The following is a 23844-nucleotide window of genomic DNA, read 5'->3' on the forward strand; positions in this document are numbered from 1 at the left end:
ATAAGTCTATTACAATACATGATTTTGTACATATGTGACTTCAACTGAACGAGCCGCTAGTAAACTTGTCCTTTTTCAACTTCGTCAGGTGTTCTCAGGGTCACTACAGCCAGTTAATATTGCTATTCGACTATAATGAAAGTTACATTTTAGCATATAGGCTACACAAACTTAACGCTGTGATGCAAGTGTAGAGAAAACTGCAGAGAATGCTAACTTTGGCTTTGGTCACATCTCAGTGGATGTAAAATACAAACGTGATGTTAGGAAAGCTAATGTAATTCCAGCAAGTATTACAGGAAAATGCCACACAGTTTATCTGCTGGTATTTTATCTTACCGGCCAATTGCGTCACCAACGGCGTTTTCCGACTGTTGCATCACAATCACGTGTTTCCTTTCGTTGCGTCACCTTTTCGCGTTTTCACTTTCTTAGGCCCACTGAAGCGTGAAGATCGCTGGCGAGGTCACAATAACAAAGGCAGTTTTCGCTTAGTCACTAGTTTCACCTAGAAAGAGCAGAGTCAACCCAGACAGCTGTTCTGTAGCTGATGGTATAACAAGTCAAGAATTGGTCTTTAACATTTGATGTACAATTAAATACGCATTTTTCTTTGATACTGCTGTTGGTAGTACATGCGTTTTTTTTGTTAGGTGGGTAGTTAAAAGTTATTTCTATTTTTTTGGTGTTAAAGGCGTAGCTAATTTAGTAATTGGGCGCTCTTTCACTATTGTACGTGAAAAGTTATGCAAAAAAAAAAAATAATAATAATACCGCATACCACAACGCATATTGTTTGGGTTAGGATGCGGGTTAGCGTTTGGGTGAGGGTGGGTCAAGTTATTATTAATAATAAACATAATATTACTTGACCCACCCTCACCCAAACGCTAACCCGCACCCTAACTCAAACAATATGTGTTGTGGGATGCGGCATTTGAAGAATTTTTTTTTATAACTTTTCACGTACAATAGTGAAAGAGCACACTTTTCACGTACAATAGTGAAAGAGCGCCAGTAAGTCACTGGGTTTGGCATTCTAATCGTAGCATTCCATGCCAAAGATCTGCCATGGAATGCAATAGAGTCTTAGAGTAACCCTAATTTATTTAATATGATAAAAAGACTAGAGATAGACCGATAATATCGGCCGATATTTGGCTCCCTTAGATATATCGGTATCGGTAAACGTAAGCCGATACTTAGGCGGATATTTTAGTACGAAAATATGATATAATTTTTCCTGTACAACAAACAACTTACCTATTTTTTAATAAAAAATTAGTTTTAGCATCAAGTCAAGTTAATATGCAAAATAATAGTTAATTAATTAATAAAGGTATATAAACAAAAAAACATTATTTGGATTTCATTTTCAATTAATTCAAATTTTGAACATTTCTTAATACCTGATTGCATTCTATTGCCTTCCCGCCAGAGATCTTTGGCGTGGAATGCTTGCCAAAAATCACGCCAGTGAAGTCATTTGGCGTGAAATACAGCCAGCCTAGTGGATTTACCAAGACAAAATTGTCTTTTTTGCGTATTTGCGTCGTATTGGAATGCAGTCAGGCTTAGGTAAATAAACAAATCGGTATCGGGTATCGGTTGACAAAATTGTAAAAAATCGGCTATGGGTATCGGTAAAAAGAAGTGATATCGGCCGATCTCTAGAAAAGATGCTGGCCTACAATCCTACCACTTTTTTACAGTAACGAAACAACATGCACTAGTTTTAGGGGGTCCATGAAGGCTTTAGAACTGTGGATTGTAACTTGAAAATTGTCATAAATTTTGTTTTGCTTCCTTTTTCTTGAATTTATTTGAATTTTACCTTTTATCAGACAAAAAACTGCAGATTTCTATTATTTAATTAAGTCATTGTTGTCTTTGGTCCATGCAAACCAAAAATCATTTTAGGGTCTGCGTTATAAAAATATTCAAGAACCCCTTTTTCTAAAAAAGTTACTTATTTTTCTTGTTTTATCAACAGGTGCCAAAAACACTGAAACCTGTTTGTTTTAATTAACGTTTATTTACCCTACCCTAATTTAATCATTATTTTAATCTTCGAATCAACCTTCTTTTCAACAAACAAGATTCCGTAACGGGAATGGAAAAGCAGAACATAACAGCATTTTTATCAACATCATTATTAAAGTTCGGGTAAGATGCAACATGTTAGTGTCAAATTTGTAACCTTCTAATTTGTTTGTCAAAGTAGTAAGCAGTTTCTATGTTAGAAATATTGGTCACCACTCACCAATAAAAAATAATCTAATAAATAATTTATTTAAAATTTTTATTTTACTAAAGGATAATTATGTTATATTATGCAGGAATGTAGCTTGTAAATTCTAAGCAACACTTTTTTTAAATTTCATTACTTAATAATTCTCAACATATGCCATTGTAATGATACATCCAACGTGGTGTCTTAAAAAGGATTGTGTTAAAACATAATAAAAAAAAATATTTGATTTTCCCATCAGGCCGTCGGAGAATCACACCAAAAATGTTTTTGGCCCAAAACCCATGCCAAAATATGACAATATATATTTAATTTTATTTCTAAATTATCTAGGCTGGCAATATTTTATGCCAAATGACATCACTGGCATGGTTTTGGGCAAGCATTCCGCCCCAAAGATATTTGGCTAAAAAGCATTGGAATGCAACCTGGTTCAGGGGCAACAATTAAGGTGTTTAAAAGGGGCCGCACTATAAGGGGATTAAAATTAGGGTATTTTAGGGGATTTTTATGATAAAAATTAAAAGTTAACTCTCTAAAATTGAAATTTAACTCAAAAAGTAAAAAAGAGTCCCATTGTTTGAAATTTTACTCTTTCGGTATTCTGTTTAATGCCTTTTTTTCATTAAGCTATGGAGCTAACAGAACAACATCGTCGCAGCAAGTCCGACTCGTCATCACTGACCTCCATACTGGACTCTAGTGGATCGCCAAATTCGAAAGTACCAAATGGGAACCAAAGAAAGAGTATTGTCCCCAAGATAAAGCAACCCTTCCTGGGCTTTGGCATTCTCTGCTGCATTCTTTCCGGCATATTTTTCTCGCTCAATGCCCTGGTGGTGAAGTTTATAACATCGATCGATGCCATGCAGATGATGGCTTCACGCTGTTTTGTGCAGTTTCTCATTCTGCTGCCGATCGTGACCTTCGAAAAGTGGAGAGGAAATCTCGACCTGCTTGGCCCAAAAGGAATGTTGAAGTTTCTGATTCTTCGTGGGACAACTGGCTCTATTGCTGCTATGTTGCTTTACCAGTCAGTCGTTCGACTTTCGCTAGGCGACGCCATTACAATCTCCTTTTCCAACATCGTTTTCACGTCGATTCTTGCCTTCTTTTTCCTTCACGAGTCATTCACAATGGTTGATGGATTTCTCGCTGTTATAACTATGGTCGGTATTCTGCTCATCTCCCAGCCATCTTTCATCTTTGGCGGGCTCGGACAGGATTTTGACCTTGAAAAGGTGAATATGTTGTTTTGAACAGATAAAAACTGTTTCACGGTCTAAGAATCAGTGATTGATTGATATTAGAGTTAGTGTTGTTTCAGAAACCTAACTTAGCTAGTCATTTTAAACATAACATTGCTATGCATTCAATATCTTAAAGACGTTAGGTTTCATCTTTCTTTTTCCTTTGCTTTTTGTAACATAACGTCCATGCAATATTTGCCTAAACTATAAAGTAAATAAAAATATAAACATTCCATTAATTCAGCTTAAGTAACTTGGTTTTAATTGTGTTTAATTAGCCTTTTTGTTTTTTTAATTTTGTTTCACCCTTTTTTTAGTATAAGTTTTTTTGTTTAACTAAAGCAATCTAAATGTGTAATTTGGTTTCTTCCTAGTTATTTCAATTTTATATAGTATAGTTGACCTTTGCTTTTTTGATGATATTTAAACAGAAGTTATATTGTTTTTTTTTTTTTATTTTTTTTGCTTTAGTATTCTAATTACTCTAGTGCAGGGGTTCTTAAACTTTTTTTACCGCGGACCCCTAAATTTTTTTTGGCTTTGCATGGACCCCGGTAGGCAAGAAATGCTCCAAGATGACGTCATAAATTGAAGTCACAATATAAATAGACTTCATAAAACTGTTATTTCGGTAGGAAACATGTGAAAGTTAAATGGAATCTAACTATACATTTAGTGCAAAACTGTTTAATTTTTAATTAAAGTGTTTTCTTTGAAAAATTAATTACTTATTAAGTATACACTAGTTCTTTAATTAGGCCTTTATGGACCCCCTAAAACTAGTTCACGGACCCCCAAGGGGTCCATGGACCCCAGTTTAAGAACCCCTGCCCTAGTGATAATGTTTTAAAATTTTGTATTTAAACCTTAACTGACCTTAAGTATGCAAAAAATCGGGTTTAGTTTAAACGTCTATAAAGCGTGCCCAAAATCCATGAGCATAATAAATTAAAATACGCATTTTTTCTTTGCATTCTCAGGTGATTGGTGTTCTTTGTGCGGTGGCTTGTGCCTTTATGGCCGCTGTCACCTTCGTAACAGTACGAAAGCTGGGAAAGCAGACCAACCCCGTGCTTAGCGTCCTCTACTATTCAACTGTAGGATCCCTTATCACCGTCCTTTACACCGCCGCCGCGTCCACCTTCCAATATCCCTGCTACCATGAACTGCCCTACGTATTTCTCTTGGGAATGTTTGGTGTAGCAGCTCAGATTTTGCTCACCATTGGCTTGCAGTACGAAAGATCGGGCACCTTCGCCGTGTTGAGGTCTTTCCAGATTTTGATCGTCTTCGTACTACAGGTAACTACACAAAGAAACATTCAAAAATATATGTGTGTTAACAACTGTGATCTAGCCCTTCTGAAGCTTCTTTTTGACCAACGATTAAACCTTACGTATCATTAGTACATATTATTCGGTGAGTCTCCAATGGCTTTCGGTGTAGAGTTGACTATTTTGTTTTTTGACGTCGCGCAGGTGTCCACCGTTGTATTAAACAAATTGCGGTGTTTCTAAAGCGAAAACAAGACAACGACAGTTGAACGGGAAACCGCGGGCACCTAATAGTTTTGTTGTTGCACTGGACCTCCCATATTTGTCTTTTAAACTATAGGAATTAAGACAAAGGAAAGAAAACCGTCATCCAGAGTGTACAGTTGTACACCTATCGTTTTTAGTATTATAACGTTCGTGTTACTTTTGTTTATGTAAGTTAGATTCACGCGTGTAAGTTATCAAAGTCTGAAATAATTGTAGCAAAACCTTTAGCACATTTTCGTCGTAAATTAATAACGCTTTTTACGTTTCAGACGGAGTTTTGTCATTGTCAAAATTATGGAAATCTTTCTTACCCTTTGCAAAACTTATTAAAAAAAACAAAAAATCGCAACCTTAAAAAGTAAAATACACTAAAAATACCCGGTAAAAAGTATATTCAGGTACAATTACTTGTTTTCTTGAGATACTTTTTTGCTTTTGCACATATGACGGCCTCCTTATTTACGGATATTACGCGGTATACACAATACACATTCTTCCGTTGATTGCCAGTTTACAACGCCTTTAAATGATTGTCAACATCGATTTTGCGTGCAAAGGTTTTAAAAGTGTTAAAAATCCGCTGTGATAGCGCACCGGTCGTCATTTTAAAATACAAACTTAAATTTTACTTGAACTTTTACTTGAATTACTTGAACAATCTAGTATAGATCAATTATTGGTTATAGGTTGTAGCTAGAAGTTGGAGAAATGTTCAAGAAAATACATAAGCGGAAAACATCAGTAGGGATGTTCAAAGTAGAATATCGAATCCAATTCTGCCGTTTATTTCGGGTAATTGGAACCGATATAATTTAATGTTTTACCGCTGATTGTTGCGCCTAATTGTACAAACGCGTGTGGTAAGTTGGCCAGTCGCTGCGGCAACACATTTATAGTGCTTGCTTTAAACGTAGCCTCGTAGTGCAGTGTCAGCGTTTTTTCGGGCGACCAATTACTTCGCGTCTCGCGATAACGTTCGTCTAATAATTAAGTGTCAATCAAGCGTTATTGGGCGAGCGACTAACGTGTAATGCCAGGTGCGGAGTTCGAAATTTCCCTAAGTGCGTTAAGTTGCAAAAGTAACAATGCATTGCAAAACGTGCTGGCCGTCGACATAATGCGCTATAGGGTTACTTAAGGTCAACTTTAGGCCAATATTCAGTGAGGTTATGGAGTTATTCACAGCGTGATTGTCAAGTATTCCTTATGCCAATAGTAACTTTGTATTCTTTGCAGTACATTATTTGACTGCATAACAGACCATGTTAGGCAAAAAAGAAGCACTAAGACCGAACAATGCTTTCAAAAACAGGACCGAATTGTTAAAGTGTTCTGTGTGCAGCGTTGCATTGTACTCACTATTGGCAAAAATATAAGTTTTGGCAACAACTTGTACAGTTGACATAATACAGTTTACACAACTGCTTCAAATGACAGTTGTTAATAATGTTAAACATATGGCAGATTTTTTTATTATAATGTACACATGTTAGCAAATTGTTTACGATTTATTGCTGTGATTGTGGGCCCTGTAGGGTAGATTAAGATTAATCCCTTCCCCAAACAAAATCGAGGTTAAATAATTTAATAAAAATATACTAGGATTCGGTATTCTAGAATACCTTGGGATTCTACTTTGAACATCCCTAAACATCACTAAACGTTTTTCATGTAATTTTTTTAGTGTTCAACATTGTCTAATTTCATTACAAATTATATTTTTTGTATGGCATAATTGTTATTTATTTAAAAAAAGTAGCAATTTGTTATTTATTTTTAACAAAGTTAACAATTTTTTTACATTTAAGAAGAGTGTGTTTTTTAACAACGACATCGGTAAATTTAAATATGATTCTGTCTGACCAAGTGGTTTAAACAATTATTAAAGACATGGCCAAACATAAATATCACAAAATAACGTAGTTCACTTTAATTGTAAAATCTGACCATAGAAAAAATCAACAAGCATTCTAAAATATGCGAATGGGTCAAAATGATCTTTATAAATAGAACAAGGCCCACCTGAATGAGCTTCGCTGGCGCTACAGTTATGAAGCGCAGAAAAAGCTTTTGACCTTACGCCCAGTTCAACTAAACAAACACGCGACGCCTGGTGAAATTGGAGAAGGTGACGCGAGTGTTTTGCGCTCAACGAAAGGTCTCTGCGGTCTTTAAGAGTCTGGGGCTTCCTCTTTTAAATCAATAGCTAGCAGGAAGCGAACGGTCAGGGTCTACCGGTTATGAAGCGTGTTGGGATTAATGGGTGTTTAATGTATGCGAATTACTCAGAATAGTATTCCCCGTTCGGCTTGTCACAAATTTACCTTTTAAGTTAAAAATTACCGTGTCTCAAAACCGTTAACAAACTATATTCTTCAGTTTGTTATGGGATCGGGACTAATACGACATAATATCGACAATCCAATTATATTACTAGTATCGCGTACCGCCTACTTATCTATGAAATGTAGGCCAGAAAAAAAACTATCAATTTAAGATGTTTACTCGCCTATGGCCGTGAAATGAAAACGAACTACTGTTCTATAAACGGTCTCGTATTGTGTTTTTCAGGTGGTGTTCTTGAACGACATTCCGACGCCTCTTAGCATTGGTGGATCAGCTCTTATACTGCTCACTATGCTTGTGGTGGCAGCCAGAAAATGCCACAACCACCGACGTGCTAATAACAACAATAATAAAATCGTCGTGGACAACTAGATTTAAACGGGTACTGAAAAGAGAAGGCGCTAATCTCTTTCTTGTTTTTGCTTTTGTACATTTATATATACAGTAAACAGTGGTTCTAAGCCTTTTGTAGTGTCGTTACCCCTAAAGCGAAATAACGTAAATTTTAATTAACACTTTAAAAAATTATTACGTTGTGGCCGCAAGTAGTTGGTATAAGAAAAAGCCTAATTTTGTACCTATAGACTAATTTTTTTTTAACGTTAGTATACTTTTTGCTACTCAGCATGAAAATATATCATTCTATATTGTTGCCGAAATTAACCCCTTTAAAAATGTAATCGCCCATATATTAAGAGTATAACATTTTTTACTTTCTGTTTTCATCTTGTAGGGACACATTCTTCAACCAGGCTAATACCTGGAATTAACAACGATAATTTTCTTTCGATGTAGGTAAATTATGGTCTATCAAAAAAATGATTTTTTTTTGTTTTTTCCTCCTTCCCTTCCCTACACAATTTGACAATCACTTACATACCACCTAAAACACTATGCTTGCCATAAAGTTCTTTACTTATAACATGCATAAACTGGAAGCAGCTTGTGTATAAGGTGATATCTATTTAGTGCTGCTTTTTCGATGTCCAAACCACCCAAGTGTAATTACTAGTCAAACTAACAGCACATGTATTCCCTCTGTGTATTTTCGCTACATCCTAAATTGCCAAACTCGCGTCCTACGACCGATATACTGTACACCCAGCATTGTTGTAATACTGTGGAGCTTAAGGCGACTGCTTTCTAGTTTTCAATTGTTCTAGTTTTTTAGACTTAGCTAAACGTGATCGACTGGTCTTACTGCTGCCTGCCGCTTGAATGCAATAAGAACGGTACGGTTGCGCTTTTTTAGCAAAAAAAAACACTTTTTAGCAAAAAAGACCCCCCCCCCCCTTTCTCTTACACACAAAGACTCGTTTTTTTGTAATCATTTGAAAAAAAAAGTGAAATGTTACTGCCCAACCTTTATTCATAGTTTTTAAAACAATTTTTTTTTTACTTCGAACTGAAAAAATAATTTCGCTTACGCATTGTAAACTACAACAACTCGTTATTTATTGGTAACTTAACTCTTAAAAAAATAATTTTATAAATATTATTCAATGTTTGCCTAAAAGTAAAAACTATAATTGCATATAAAAACACTGTCTTTTAAACGGCATGCGTATTAGCTCGTTAGAATCGCACTTTCAACGTGACTTAACGTCTTCAGCCTTACTTTAAATTGATCCATCCTTCTGTGCAGTGCTATCATTTTTGTATCGTTTTATTAACTCAAGAAAAGTGCAATGTAGCATTATATACGCGCTGCGCTGAAATATTGTTTATTTTTGCAGCGGATTGTCCTTTTCAAGTTCTAAAAGTAACTTACAACTTGTTTTTTATACGATTAGATAATAATGAATCTGCTTTGTGCATGACATTTATGGAAAGTTCTTGAAGTATTTTTCCAAAACCCTGTTTTTTGGTTGCAACTCGCCTTGTTAGGTATATAATCGTACCGTACTGATGTTTTTTCTAGAAAGTTCTCTGGCAGAATTCGATTTGTACAGCTTGAAATGGCCACAGCTGTGCTTAGTGTAAACTTATTGCTTGTCCCAATCTAGTTCCACCTGGTGTTCAAACGTAATTGCATTCGTCATACAAATTCCGCCCTGTAATAAACACGCAAAAGCACGAACGCCTTCATTCTGATAAACGAAAAGTTTAAGGCCTATACTAGCTGAACACTCTAGCACAGTGGTTCTCAAACTTTTTAAAAAAAATTACGCAACGGTCCCCCAGCAATTTTTTTTAATTGATCACGGTCCCATAAAAATATACGCAAAAAACACAAAACTACACCTTGTTTTTAATGGTATCAATGAGACGGATACACTTTGCTTGCTATATGTTCGGCTATGTTTCTAACGAATCACTTTATTTGAGTGAAGCAATCACGAACAGTCTTACAACCGTGACCGTATAAACGCGTATTGCCCACAATATGCCAGCGCAGCAAACTGTAAAAAGTAATTCTAATTAGCACAACGCAACACTATGACGTCACAATGGACAATTCAAATTAAAGCGTGCAATAACGTGAATGAACAACTAATGATAATAATAATCAGCTTGGTTTGGAAAAGTAAGTTGCCTAAAAATTTTATTGCACAAAAAATGTTCTTCTTCAGGAGAGTCTTATTGATTTTTGTTAGGTGCTTCGCGGTCCCAGAAATTGTCTCGCGGACAACAAAAGGACCGCGGACCCAGTTTGAGAACCACTGGTCTAGCACCAGTTATATTAGCACTCACTCCAAAAAAAAAACAATATCAGCCTTTTGAAAGATGGACACAATAATGACATTTTATTCGATAAAAAGTTGATAATAAAAGGTTTTGCAGAAACAGTTTGACTTGACGAGTCTTCAGTTTTTTTGTCATTTACAAGAGGAGTTAGCTGTAGTTGAATAAAACGCCTAAATAAAATAAACTTCCAATTATTATGGCCAAAGTGGCAGTAATTTAATTGCACGACAACACCATCAATCCAACATGTGTAAAACCCAGTCGAAGTTAGGGTTGTAATGACTTAAGTCGTTTGACAAAATGTTGACCTGGCTTGGATTTCATTTTGTCAAATAACTTTTCAATTTCCTAAAATTTATCTCAAGTTTTGCAAATGAAATGCTTTTATTACTTTGTGTTACATTTGTGTTATTTTTCAGTTGAATTGTTCCTCGTAATCGGACGAGTTTATGAGTTTCCGAATTTTAATAGTTTATAACATTTTACTTTTATGTCAATGACTTGACTTGCTCTCACAATGACTTGACTTGGACAATTGTGACTTGTCCTGGGAATTGACTTGTTATATTTGCAGAAGACTTGACTGGGACTTAATTTACTTTTACAAATGAATTGAATGGGAGATTTTGAGACAAAGAGAACTTTAAACAGGATTCGGTCGCCTGCTTTTATTCTGTGTAAACGCCTGCCTTTATTTTGAGTGAAACGCCTGCCTTTATTCTGAGTGAAACGCCTGCCTTTATTCTGAGTGATTTGGTCGACCTTTATTTGATATTTCACTCCAGCATGACGTCACAACTTATATTTTACAGAGTCAGGTTATGCCGTGCTCGAAGTTTTATTTAAAAAAATGAATATTAAATAAGTAAAACGTCCATTTTTGTATTTTCACATACTTCAATAATGAGCTGCTTGTTTTTTGATACGTCACGAAACGTAGTTTAAATACGAGTTACAATTCAATAATTATTCTCTACGTTTATTGACCCACATTTTCTAGATTGAACGCGTCTTATATTGTATCCGAACCGAAATTTTATTAACCGGTTTTGAAATTAAATTTAGTCGAACCGGAGCTGAACCGGAAGTTTTAAATTGCTCCAAACCGAAACTAAACCGGATCCCGAAAATATCCTTGAACCCGAACCGAACCTGAACGCAAAAGTCAAACGGTTCGACTCCCTGGTTAATACAAATATGCCAACTGTGTAGAGGCGCAAGGCCTGGCGGTGAAATGAGCAACCCGACATATAAGAAAAATATGTATATTAAAATCATTTCCTAAAAAGAAGCCTCCGAAAAGTGGTTTCAGGACCTCAAAAACTTAAATGGTTCCTTGCTTCTTGCCAGCTGTCCTTGAGTTCCAAATCTTCCGCAGCGTCATAAGCGTTACGGTAACGAGAATGACCGCCGAACCAGCCAGACTTAAAACAGACGGAATATCTTCAAGAACGACAACCTGGAATATAGCAACATGTCGGGTTATGCTTATCACTTGATGAGAATATAGTTCTAGAAATCTAGAGTTTGTGAGGGCCGACCAATTTTGTCGATACGTATATAAAATTGCTTCTGGCGTAGTTTTCATAGTGACAAAATATTTTATTGAAAGGTTGTAACGAAATAAGAAAAAAAAAATTAAAGACTAGAAAGAAGAACTGATTTCTATATTGGTTCCCATCTTTTATTTACTTAATATAAAATAACCTTTTGCGCCCAAATGTTGTGAACAAAATTTGCGTACGCTGGATACAATAAAATAAATTGAGTTTATTACAAAGGTCGTGATTTCCATGCCTCTTGGTGTCACTAAGAAAAGAAAAGCCCAGTTAATGCGAATTTTACCTATTTTAATATTTAAAACCTGAAGCATTAAAAGACCTGGTGGGGTTTACGGGTTAAACTATAAAAACCGTTGGCAAATTCGTTGATTTAACACCGATCTTGTCTATAAATGCTTTTTCTGAGACGAGAATATTACGAGCTTGGTATTTCCGATTGACCAGAGTCCAGCAATCGTGGATCAATATCAAACTATGACAAACGCAAATATTGAGACTATGAGCATTCCATTGTTGGACGCATTCGACTGAAAAGTGTCCTAATATTTGAGTCGCACAAAATTGATCACGTTTGTTTTTCAAAAAAAAAACCGTCGGGTCCCGAGTCCGACTTCGCAGACCTGGTTATGATTAATAACACATGCAACGAAATGTCGTAGTCCAAATCACAAGTTTCTTAACAATCTTAAGTCATGTTAGTTTGAAACGAGACTTTACATTAATAGTCATGTAAAGTTAACGTACTGGCATAAAACTTTTACATAGAACTATAAATTGTAGGAACTATTTAATTACAAGCATTGTTTTGAAGAACATATTATACAAATATTTAGCTTTCTCCGCAACATTTTACAACCTTCGCAGGCATTTATAGGTCAAACCAAATTTGACATATAACTCACTACCACATCACCTGCAGAATGAAGACCACCACGATCTGACAGCTTCTCAGCACTGCTACAGTCGTTGCCCGCTCGTACTGTAGCGCTACGGTCAGCAGCAGCTGTCCAGCGATTCCCAGCACCCCTATCAGCAGCAGGTAGCCCAAATCCGAGCTACAGGGCAGACGAAACTGGTCGGTGACAGGAGTCAGGGCCAGGGTCACCACAAAACCGACCACGGAGTAGTATATCACGTTGAGTACGGTCGGCGTACGGTTGACAATGTTACGCAGCACTACATAGGCCAACGCTATGAGTACGGCGGCGCCCAGAGCGCACGCGATTCCGACAGCTTTATAAAAGTCAAACTCATCCCCCGAGCTGCCGAAAATCCACGAAGGCTGCGCGATGAGCAGAACGCCAAGTAGGGTTGTGACGCTTAAGAGTCCGTCTACTGGCGTGTAGGCCTCGCCCAGGCAAAGACGACCCAGGAGCGCTGTGAAAACGACCACCGTGAACATGACGCTGACCGCGTTGCCAGGCGACAGGAGCGTGATGGCCTGAGGAAGATAATAGTTGTTTGATTATAAAGCTGGTTTGGGTAAAACATCTACCCGCCTGCATTTATTGTTTTAACGCAGAGCTGCGGAGTCGGTTTAAAATAACCCGAGTCCGACTCTGGCACTACAGCCAGCATTTCACCAATACGTAACTAATTAAGGTGGATATTTAACAATCCATTTATAGGGGTGTCACATAACTGATCCACACACAATACACGGTTGGAAAATGTTCCACCATTTGCTATTACACTTTTAGAATTTAAAGTTGGCTGCCTTATCACTTTCGAAATTTGGTAATGCGTATGCGCACGTTGGACTCGGGACTCGGACAGTTTTATGAAGACTTAGTCCTCGAGTCCCGAGTCCTGGTCGTGCAATTTTGTCCCAAACGTCGTGCAATTTTGAAAATACGATGAAACACAAATCGAGTGCAGATTTTTTACAATTTATTTGTCAGCCAATTTTATAAACTACTTGTATATTATCAAAAAAACAACTCAAAACGAGCAAACATTGTATGAAAAAAAGCGAAAATTAATGTTTTAAGCGTTCCAGTTTACTATTAAAAAGTTAGACTTCTTTGTTGCGGTAAATCGCATATTTCATTTTATTTAAATAGAACGATTCCAGGGTTTCAAACGTTTCCTTGGCTAAAGATTCTCTGATTCACTCCTATGAATTTAAATTTGAAAATTTATCTTTATTTGTTTAATTAGGGTCACCCTAGTTTTGGAATTTATTGTCTTTGCTGTTCACACTGTTTAATGCAGAAACGTGTTTCGAAATCATTGGCGTAGCCAGCCGAAATTTTTTGGGAGGGGGAAAAAGTTAAAAAAAACATGATTACCGTAATGTATTCCTCTTATGTGTTTCGTACAAACGTTTTACGTGATCGCGGGTGCCGCCATTCAGGTGTGGAGATGATATAGTCAATATAGTGTTAATCTTTCATGAATTAAGTACACATTTAAGACAAACGATTTGACAACTAAACCCAAAACTTTTTTGTTTAGCTTTTGTATGGACTGCCGTATCGAATACAAATAAATATGCTAGCAAACCGTTTCGGGCAGCAACCAACTGACTTTTAAGGCAAAACTCCAAAACCGTTCAAAGAGAAAAAACAAAATGACCAAAAAGTAGTAAAACTACATTAATAAGTATAGCAAACGTAGTAATAACTAGATCAATTGAAGGTGTGGTGATCTGTGTGATCCTTTGATCGACTGTTGTGGTACTCCTCATAAATGCTACAAAAAACATACCTGGCTACGCCTATGTTTAAAATTCGATTAGATTTCTATTTTTGGGCAGTTTAAGCTTTCTATAACTTAAAACGTATAATAATTGTCTTGTCGTTTTAACGCTTACCTGAAAGAGCAGCGCATCGGCAAAAGACCCCAGCAGTCCGCGTAGCAGCAAATACTTAAACAGGGGCCTGGAACCGGTCAGGTCCCCGTCGCCCGAAAAGCGCCCGAAAGAGGCCAGGGGCAGCAGGGCCACGAACTGAACGAGGCAGCGGGCCGTGGACATCTGCATGGCGCCTACAGAAGTCACCATTTTCACCACGAGCGCCTGAAACGACAGAGCAAGGCTGGCTCCCATGCAGCACAGCACTCCTGCCCCTGGAAATGGCGGTTTTGGTTTTTGGTCCTTTTCGGTTGACTTTGATTTGTTTTCTTGGGATGTATGGTCGCCGGAATATGCCATGGCTCCGTTCGTACGCTTGTCGGTCGCTTACTCCAATTCGCTTGCATTTGCATTGGGCGAGCACGGGCGGACGGTTTCGATCATGTAAATACCCTCTCAGCAGCTGCAGCTGACAGTTTAGAAAGCAGATCAACCTTAACCTGTGACCTATATTCGCCAATGCATTCGGCTGTAACACTTTAAATGTTCGCCCATTTAGTTTGTTCTGCTGACAAGTTAATCATTAACTATATTCGGCTATTTAGCTGCATTAGCGTTTGGAATAGTTAACACGCTGCCGAACTTTCTCGTCTGTAATTTTGCTCTTATCTGTAAACCAAACACCACTTTCATCGAAAAACGCATGAAAACCATTCAAACATATTGGCAGCATAAGCCCAAGATAATTTTATTCAGCTAATTTGTAGTTGATGTGATTATAGCTTTCCCTAGTAAGCTTCCAGAGTTGTATTGACTTGACTCAAGTGCACTTAATTCGTTTCAAATGACTTGGCTTGACTTGAGTCGTTTCGGTACAATGATGGGTTGAAATTAAATTAAGTTTGTTCATTTAGCATGTTTTATAAAATTTGGTTATTTATGCCTATTTTTGCTCATAAAACAACTTGCTTATACATATATTAAGCGGTGTAACAGTTAACCGTTTTATTCTTACATCAACGACTTGAAAATTGACGCGATCTAATAATAGCGTGACTTGACATTTTTGAAAATACTTGACTGGAACTTACGTTATTTTACAAATTATTTGTCTACAACGCTGCAAAAATCTGTACAACTTTGTCGGGAATGCTGCAGCTAAGTCTTAGACACCGTAAAAGTATTGTAATTTCGTGTTAAATGTTACTGTACAGCTACAACATTTAAATGGACTAAGTCTTCTATGCATGTTGGTAGTTGTTAAATCTACACAAAACTGCTCTTAAAAATAATAATACAATGTAGTATAATCGATGAACAGTAGCTTTAACCTGAGACCTGTAGCGCACTTCCAACGCAAATTTGCAGAACACCAAATTCCTATATATAACTGACCGTAGCATTTCCCTCGCTCGAATGTTTGACAAGCGCCAGTGAATTTCGCCTCAACTGACCCGCAACTGCTCTTAGCCTTTCGCAACTGAACAGGTCAACCACTAATAAGGCTGCTGGACTTTTGCTCATCGGCATTCAGTCTTTCGCATTCGGCGAAACGTCATAATGGGCTTGACGAGATCGAACAATCAAACAAACAACGTTCGACTGAACGTGTTAAACGTCATAAAGGGCTTGGCGGGTATCGAACAACAAACAAACAACGTGAAGTACGCGTGTTAAAAGCCTGGTAATTGGACTTTGTAACCAGCTGCTACTGGTAGTGCCTTTCCATTACTGAGGATATCGACCCACACTTGTCTACTTTAACAAATGCCGGCCTTTATATTTGACCACGCCGCTGTGCCTACTGCCCTTCCCTCAGTCGGTTTTGAAGGGCGCTTCATATGCAGCTGGTTTGCCTTGTTTTATATATAGCAGGGGTCGAGAACCTTTTCACCTAAGGAAGCCATGAAAGCGGAATACTTTTGGTTGTATTTCGATGAGAGTCATTTAACATGTTTCAACATCGAGTTTGTTGGTAAAATATTGATTTGAATAGGGCTGTTATTTTGTTCTTATTTAAAAGACAAGCTCCCTTTAATCGCGAAAAAATACATCGGCTAATTTTACAAACTACAGATTGCCATAATACAAACACGTCTTTTTAACACAATAAGAGATTCCGTAAAACGGACTAATCGCCACCTGCAGACAAATAGGATTCGCACGAAGCTTAAACAAATGTTACTAGTCTTGTTTATAAAAAATGAAAAATATTGCACTTCATTTTAGATAACCTTCCCTACTAAGCGACTTATTCCGCATCCAGTAAACAACTCTGATTAATCAACATAAAACATAAACAGTAAATAATAAGTTGGTTTTGTTCAGAATAAAACACGATTGAGGTCCCAACAAACCAACTTTACAGTCCCAACAAACCAACACATTGCCTGTATGTTCTTATATCTTTTACTGAACAAAAAGCTATCAAGGATTTACTAACTGGCACAGTAAATTTTGATGCCAGTATAACCTTTACCTAACAGGATACACGGCCAAAGTCGCTCCCGTTTTCGATAGCGAAAACAGCAATATTTTTATTATTTATTTAGTTTTTATTATTTACTCTATCTACTGTAGATCTTTTTAAATAAATGACCTTCAAGGACAACAAAACATCCCCAAATGTCCTCCTTTTTTGCATTTTGTGGTTAACTTCTTATATTTTCAACATATTTTTTGTGCTGTTTAGACGTCGGGCCCTATAGTCAAGCCTATTTACTTTTCTCATACAGTGTCGGGCAATCGTTTTTTTATTCAACATTTTTTTGGGTGAAACAATTTAAGCAACCACCAACTTTTATGGTTGGAATCGAGCAAACAAATTTGCGTTGTTTTGGCTGTTTTAACGTTACTTCTGCGGCGTTTGTAAGTATATGAAGGGTAAGATAAAAATTTTAAACCAAACAGTAGCCTATACTGTACATTCGCATTGTGATTGCTGGCAAAAACGCCCTCTTTTGGAGCACTGTAAAGATGTTTGGCAGATTGTACATGTTATGTGATTTTTCTTCGTTTGTTTTTTGGGCTTTTAACTTCAACTCCTAATTTTAACTCCTAAAAAAAGTATTTTATATTTTTACAATTGCTCAACTTAATAATAATTATTTCAAAGCGAAAAAAAGTAGATCGACATCATCTTGATAAAGACGTTTTGATATGAACTTGTATGATCTTCAGTTAATGAGACTGAGAAGTAAATCAAAGAATCACTTATAAAAGGTGGGGCGTGATTGTAGAACGTATTGCCTGACTTTCTACAAGTCAAAATTATTGCCACTTTAAAGTACTGCCTGACAAAATAGGACTTCAAATTCATCAATTGACTTGTTTTCAGCAGCTGTACAGCAAAGCTCGCAAAAACGAAAACAAATGAAAAGCAAAGTAAATTGGCATTAAATGAATAAACGGGATTCAATAAAACATAGAAAGCAGACCGAAGCAATGGTGAAAGTAAGGCGGGACGATTTTGGTAAAATAATTTTTTCGAGGACGCGGTACCAGTAAAGCAATTTTCTTTTTATGCCGAGCTATGCTCCTTTTCACCCAGCCACCCCGCCATATCCTTGAATGTACTTAAACTATCTGATATGATCAGTATCCTATTGGCGCACTGCATCGAAAGGTAACCTTAGGTTTTTTCTGGCTTCTTGTTCTAGACGTCCGGTTGTGACGCAAGTTTGTGGTAAGGAAATGATTCCATTTTCACCCCCGGGCGAAAGTCAAGTTAGAGGCAAGGCAAAAAAATCAGTTTGTGAACAATGAAGTATTATGCGGGATGTTAAGACTTGGCGAATTTGTGCCTCTTGTCAATGTTTACATCTCCAAGGTTTCCACAAGCGTATTTGCGCAATTTTGTTGGTCATACGATATTTACTGCCACATGCCTACTATGATAACGAACAATAGACAAACTATTCACGTTGGAAGCAGTGTTTCCAAACCTATTTTAGAATACGGCCTCCCTTTTTATCAAGCTTACTCGTCGTAGTTTTAAAGTAGTTTACTATTAACCCGAATCAATAAGCATGCAAACCTAGGGCCCTTTATTTATAAATAAAAAGTACTTAATCCTGAATGCACTGTTGTTGTCGAATTAAAAGGAAAAAGGCAAGTAGTGCTTCATACACTAAAAAAATTGTTAATTTCCGGTAAAATTGTAGCCTTGGCAACAATTTTAAGAACCGCTTCTTGGGAAAGTAATAAAGAAAAACTGTAAAAAATTGCAGCAAAATTTCTCAAAACTAAAAATATTTTACAAAAACCCCAAAAATATTTTTTTAAAGCAGTTTCAAACGGGAGTAAAATTGGCCTGCAAAACTTGCTTTTGGGGGCACGCGTTTTTAGAAGCAGCGTTTCTCAAACGCATTGTTGAGACGACCCAAATACTAAGCGAAAGTTTACGCAGAGGGCCGAGTTTCATTTTTTAATAACTTGCCCCAAGGACCACACCATTAGTAAACCTTTTTTCTTGCAGATAGGTTTTACACAAAAAAAATAATTGGCAATAAAGAACATGTTGTATAACATACTGAAGAAAACCTGTGTTTTATTAATTTTGTAATTTCAGGGTTAGGATTTTGTGCTCGCCATGATTTTTACTAAAATTCAACTCACCGAATTCTAAAACTTCTGACTGTTGGTTTGTAATTTTTGAGCACTTTTCTCAGAGCCAATTTCATTAAATCTAAAGCAAAACAATGTGAACACCTATACTGTCGGTCAGCCTTGGACAACTAGATAATTCTAGTTTTCTAATTCAATGAATTAGAGCAAAATGCGGCAAATTCTAATTCTAATCTAATTTGTGAATCGCTTGTTTGCTCTAATTCTAGTTCTAATCTAATTCGGATTTTACCAAAAATCCTACTTTGTCCAACGACCTTTTTAGTCTCTTAGTAAAAACAAAGAATTTGAATTCAACCTCTTTGGTTAAAACGTAATTTTCACGGACTAAAAATCATTTGCTATGCTAAAATGCTTAAAAATTAGCACACACATAATTGACATGCACATTCCTAATAAAATATTTCTCGATTTAAATGTAATTGATTGTGAATATTAAAATGTAATTTTAGTTTAAATTCGTTTTTTTAAGAATTCGGTAATTCTAATTCTAATCTAATTTGAGAAAACTTAAAATGATCTAATTCTAATTCTAATCTAATTTGGACAAACTGAAGTGCTCTAATTTTAATTCTAATCTAATTTTAAAAAGCTAAAATAAATCTAGTTGTCCAAGTCTGCTGTCGGTGACCCGACTTAAAGCAATTAACCCAATTTAGGGTCGCGCTCAATTTGTTGAGAAGCATCGATCTAATAGTAGGAGTTATTACAATCGAAATAGTTGTGAAATATCCAGTCGTCCTCAGGAACACAAACGTTTCTTCTGGGGTCAAACTCGACTGGGGCTTTGGTCGTTCCGAATCCGTACTTGGGCGGCTCTAGGCAGGTGAGTGTCACGAAGAGATGAGGACCTACGCATTCCCTACTCGTCTTCATGGACGCTGGACTTGATGTGTAGGTCTCGAAGTAGCACTTGGCCGTGAACTCTGACGATAAGTGAAATGAATGTTAGTGTTTTCGTGAGCTGCACAAGAATCATCTCAAGATGTAAAAAGTTGAAAGTTCCCATCATTTTGTTCAAATTTCCTTAAAACGAAGCTTTTTTTATAATATTGTTTTATTTGAAACACGTCTTGGTGCATCATTTTGTTTATTTTACATGTATAAAAAGCTAGGAATTGGTTTAAATATTCCATGTGTGCTGTTTCGAAATCTGCGTAAAACGATTACTATGTAACTTGATAATGAATTGCAAAGCCAAAAAGGCCGAGTAGATCGACATCATCTTGATTACGATATGTTCCAAACCATAGAAAACTCAGACTGAAAACACTTGCGTTTCACCTTTCATAAGTGATGCTTGAATTACTTCTCAGTCACATTAACTAAACATGGTACAAGCTCGCATCGAAACGTCCTAAACGAGATGATGTCGATCTACTCGACCTTTTTGACTTTGCAATTCATTATCAAGGTACATTACAGATCCGTGCATAGTTTGACCGATTACGATGTTGTTATTTAAAGTGAGTGTTTGAGCAAAATCAAAAAAAAAAAATATAAAAAATTGTTGTCCAAGCATAGGAAAAACTGTTATAATCGGCCTCAGTTGAAGTTAGGTCTTACACCTTGTTTTATAACACTTGTGATTTTGTGGAGTATCGAAATATATGTGTTTAAGATTTTAGTTTGACTATTTCGACCTATGCGCAAACAAAATTCGGTTTTTAAGGCAGTGGCCGAATTCTAGCAAATTCAGGCGTCAACAGTCTACTTAGTTAAAGGTCTTTAAGTAAACAACTTAAAATAAACTTTGGTTTGAATAAAAAATCAACTTACTTCGCAAAGTGACTTTAAACGAGCAGACGCCAACGTTGCCCGCCGAGTCGGTTGCAGTGTACTTGAAATTGTGGACGCCGATTCTTAGACTGGCTGGTGACGTCAGTTTAGGATACGTCACGATCAGATTTGCGGCAGCTGAAATCAAACTTGACTTATTTACAAACTATTGGAGTCAAGATGTTTTCGTTTATGATAAAAGTATTTGATTCGCATTTGCCTTTGTCGTTTAATGAATAGTTCTGTTACAGTGATGTAATCAAGTCATTTTGAAATGACTTTAGTCCCGGTCAAGATTGTTTAAAAATAACTTATAAGTCAAGTCTGTTCCAAAAATAACAAGTCAATTAATCGGTTGCCCAAGTCAAGTCCCAGTCAAGTCATTATGAGAGCAAGTCAATTTCAAGTCATGTCATTGACATAAAAGTAAATTGTTAAACTATTAAAATTGGTAAACTCGTCCGATCATAAGCAATAATTAAACTAAACTCAGTTAAAAACAGTGACTTAAAGTTCACTTAAGTGGAGTAAATGACTCAAGTAATTACAACTGTCTGGTATGTATTTTGAGTAATAATCCAGTTTGTTAACCAACTGTTAGTTTTAAAGCTTGCGTGACATAAAACTGCTGCATTACTTGTAAAAAATTTGTACATTAACCATAAGCTTATACCGTCGTGGTCATCCAACCATGTCGGAGTTTCCCAAGTGAATGACGTCACGTTCAAACACGGATTTTGATAAAGTATTTGATCACGTGGGCATGTGACGTAGGTGGGTGGATAATCTTCGAAACAAATTGCTCAGTAAATATATTATATTGGTAGTCTAATGAAAAAAGTTGTTGAAAAAGAACTGTAAAAGATGTAAAAAAAGAGACGTTTGAATTAAAATCTGTATGTAATCTTATGGTTTCGGAAAAATAACTGAAAGTGAAATACAACATTGGTGTTTTTATTGGAACATGTTTAGTTTCTAGTTTAACAGTCAGATAAAATGGCCTGATGGAGGGCTTTTTCTTAATTTTTTTGGTTACTTCTGAAGGTTAGTTAAGTACACGTATGGTAATTGGTATACTTTACACAACCAGTGTGAAATTACATTAAATTAAAACAAGCAGTACATCACTATAAACATTCCCAGCCTTACCAGTTTGCATGTATTCCACGCAATGCGTGAGGTTTACAAAACGATATCCACTTTTGCACAGGCATTTGCTTTCATGTGTTCCCGTAGAAATGCATAAATGTTGGCAACCTGATAATTCGCAGAGTGATCCAAGTTGTTCTGGAATTATCAAATTTACGTTTAAACAACTTGAAGGCGCTGTTTCGATTTTTGTTAAATTCATTCTTTTGTATCTTATTACTCAAAGGACGCAATAGTAGTAATAGTAGCCTATATCGCTGTTTAGCAAGAATGAAACTAAAATATTTTGGAGCATAATGGTTGGAGGTTGTAGTAAGACGTAATAAGAATATCAAAGCCCACACAGAACGTTCAAAATGATACCTACTTCTGTGTGGGCTTTGATATTCTTATTATGAAACTAAAATAATTTATAAGAAAGCCTATACAAAGCTAATATGACTGTACACTTCATCAAAGGCTTAAATTTTAAGTAAGATTTATCTAAAATGCTTACATCAAGTCATGGCCTCATCATAGCACATTTTAATATTGTAATACCTTGTAAAAATTTCAATTGAGAACGGAAAAAAAGAAACCTTACTTGTAACTTTTTCCGAAGTTACTTGGTCGTAAATTGCGATGCTCGACATCTTTCGGAATCTGGTTGAAACGAATTTCTTCTTGTAATCCGGGTCACTGGGGGACAGGTTTGCGTCTACCACGTGGATCGTTGATTGTCCAGAAATGTACACGCGCCCGTTGATGGCCTTTATACTGAAGGTTGGCAATGATTTAAAGAGCAAAAGACAAACATAACATTGGTTCATGTTAGAAAAGCTAATAAAAGTTTAGTTTAGGAAGATCTAGCGTCTTAATACAACTATAGCAGCCTATATTCATAATTCCGTTGTTATCTCATGCTTTGCTATCGTACAATGCGTGTGTCTGATAGTATTGTAAACAAGTCATTTGAAAAGACTTCAATCCTAATTAGGTCAATAATAAAGTAACTGAAGTATTTTGTCAAGCCCAAAGTCAAGTCATTGACATAAAAATTAAACGTCTAACTATTAAAATTGATTAATCGTCCGATTATAGCAAAAAGTCAACTAAAACAAAACATCAAGCAAATAGTTTAGATGCATTAAAATGATAGTCTATACATAACAAATTTTGTGAAAATTGTTTTATGAAAACAACCAATTGAAGAAATATGTCTTGTAAGTAATTTCCTACATCAAGTCAAGCATTCGAAACAGTGACTTAGGTACATTTAAGTGGAGTAACTGACTTTTGCCAGAGTGGTTGTGTTTTTTTGGTTAGCATCCCATATTCTAACAGCATTTCTGATTGGGATACACACCTTGTCACAACACAATGTTATAAAACGCCTGATAAATTATTTTAACATATGTGTGTTTTAATTATTTAACCTATAGTTATTGTATTCTTGCACCTGAATTTTATAGGATAACCCTTTCGGTCATAAACGTAAGACAAAACTTAGTTTTTAAAATAAGCCCATGCACTGTCTTTGACTCACAGTTCAAAGAGATGAAAGAGACACATAGGTTTCAGCAGCCACGGGTTGCCTATCGATGCTTTACAACATTGGCAAATACTCTAGCACATAATAAAAAAACTCACTCGCTCCATTCAAACTCCATTAGATTGTCGTATTTTAGCTCTGCAATTTGCTCATGGCTTGGAGACGGTGTTGCAGAAAGCTTGATAGCGTTAATTTCTAATACGCCGTAATTCGGGTTTGTTGTGAAGAAAAGAGTTTTTCCTGAAACAAAAACAGAAACATGGCGGTTTGTTGTCGTATTTTTGTTTTGACTTTTTTGGTAAGAACTTGTCGGTGAGAAATAGAGTC

The 23844-nt window shown here is 36.3% G+C and overlaps 3 protein-coding genes across 3 annotated transcripts; 1 reads left to right on the forward strand and 2 right to left on the reverse strand.

Annotated features, from left to right (window-relative positions):
• Positions 1–1997: 1997 nt before the first annotated feature.
• On the forward strand, positions 1998–7760 carry LOC146163305 (solute carrier family 35 member G1-like). Its single transcript, XM_083381318.1, has 4 exons — positions 1998–2166; positions 2882–3492; positions 4482–4802; positions 7614–7760. The coding sequence occupies exons 2-4, from the start codon at positions 2884–2886 to the stop codon at positions 7758–7760; spliced, it is 1077 nt and encodes a 358-aa protein (XP_083237444.1). The 5' UTR covers positions 1998–2166; positions 2882–2883.
• Positions 7761–11400: 3640 nt separating this feature from the next.
• On the reverse strand, positions 11401–14792 carry LOC146163306 (solute carrier family 35 member G1-like). The gene is made up of 3 exons (XM_083380437.1): positions 14454–14792; positions 12552–13079; positions 11401–11535 (listed from the first exon to the last, which is right to left on the reverse strand). Exons 1-3 carry the CDS (start codon positions 14790–14792, stop codon positions 11401–11403), a joined length of 1002 nt encoding a protein of 333 aa, XP_083236563.1.
• Positions 14793–19684: 4892 nt separating this feature from the next.
• On the reverse strand, positions 19685–23787 carry LOC146163307 (uncharacterized). Its single transcript, XM_083382639.1, has 6 exons — positions 23616–23787; positions 22570–22742; positions 21987–22124; positions 21511–21624; positions 20838–20975; positions 19685–19984 (listed from the first exon to the last, which is right to left on the reverse strand). Exons 1-6 carry the CDS (start codon positions 23633–23635, stop codon positions 19749–19751), a joined length of 819 nt encoding a protein of 272 aa, XP_083238765.1. The 5' UTR covers positions 23636–23787; the 3' UTR covers positions 19685–19748.
• Between the last annotated feature and the right edge of the window lie 57 nt (positions 23788–23844).

Source organism: Ascidiella aspersa, chromosome 2, assembly GCF_963924565.1.
Source record: "Ascidiella aspersa chromosome 2, kaAscAspe10.2, whole genome shotgun sequence".
Taxonomy (NCBI): Eukaryota; Metazoa; Chordata; class Ascidiacea; order Phlebobranchia; family Ascidiidae; genus Ascidiella; species Ascidiella aspersa.

Bases quoted from the DNA above. Each gene is read 5' to 3' on its own strand.
- LOC146163306 (XM_083380437.1), bottom strand. From the start codon at position 14,792: ATGGCATATTCCGGCGACCATACATCCCAAGAAAACAAATCAAAGTCA. The intron at 13,080-14,453 runs GTAAGCGTTAAA...TATCTTCCTCAG, and splicing joins CCGATGCGCTGCTCTTTCAG to GCCATCACGCTCCTGTCGCC. The intron at 11,536-12,551 runs GTGATGTGGTAG...GCTATATTCCAG, and splicing joins TGGTGGTCTTCATTCTGCAG to GTTGTCGTTCTTGAAGATAT.
- LOC146163307 (XM_083382639.1), bottom strand. From the start codon at position 23,635: ATGGAGTTTGAATGGAGCGA. The intron at 22,125-22,569 runs GTAAGGTTTCTT...TGATAATTCCAG, and splicing joins AACTTCGGAAAAAGTTACAA to AACAACTTGGATCACTCTGC. The intron at 20,976-21,510 runs GTATAAGCTTAT...GTTTGATTTCAG, and splicing joins ATGGTTGGATGACCACGACG to CTGCCGCAAATCTGATCGTG.
- LOC146163305 (XM_083381318.1), top strand. From the start codon at position 2,884: ATGGAGCTAACAGAACAACATCGTCGCAGCAAGTCCGACTCGTCATCA. The intron at 3,493-4,481 runs GTGAATATGTTG...TTGCATTCTCAG, and splicing joins AGGATTTTGACCTTGAAAAG to GTGATTGGTGTTCTTTGTGC. The intron at 4,803-7,613 runs GTAACTACACAA...TGTGTTTTTCAG, and splicing joins TGATCGTCTTCGTACTACAG to GTGGTGTTCTTGAACGACAT.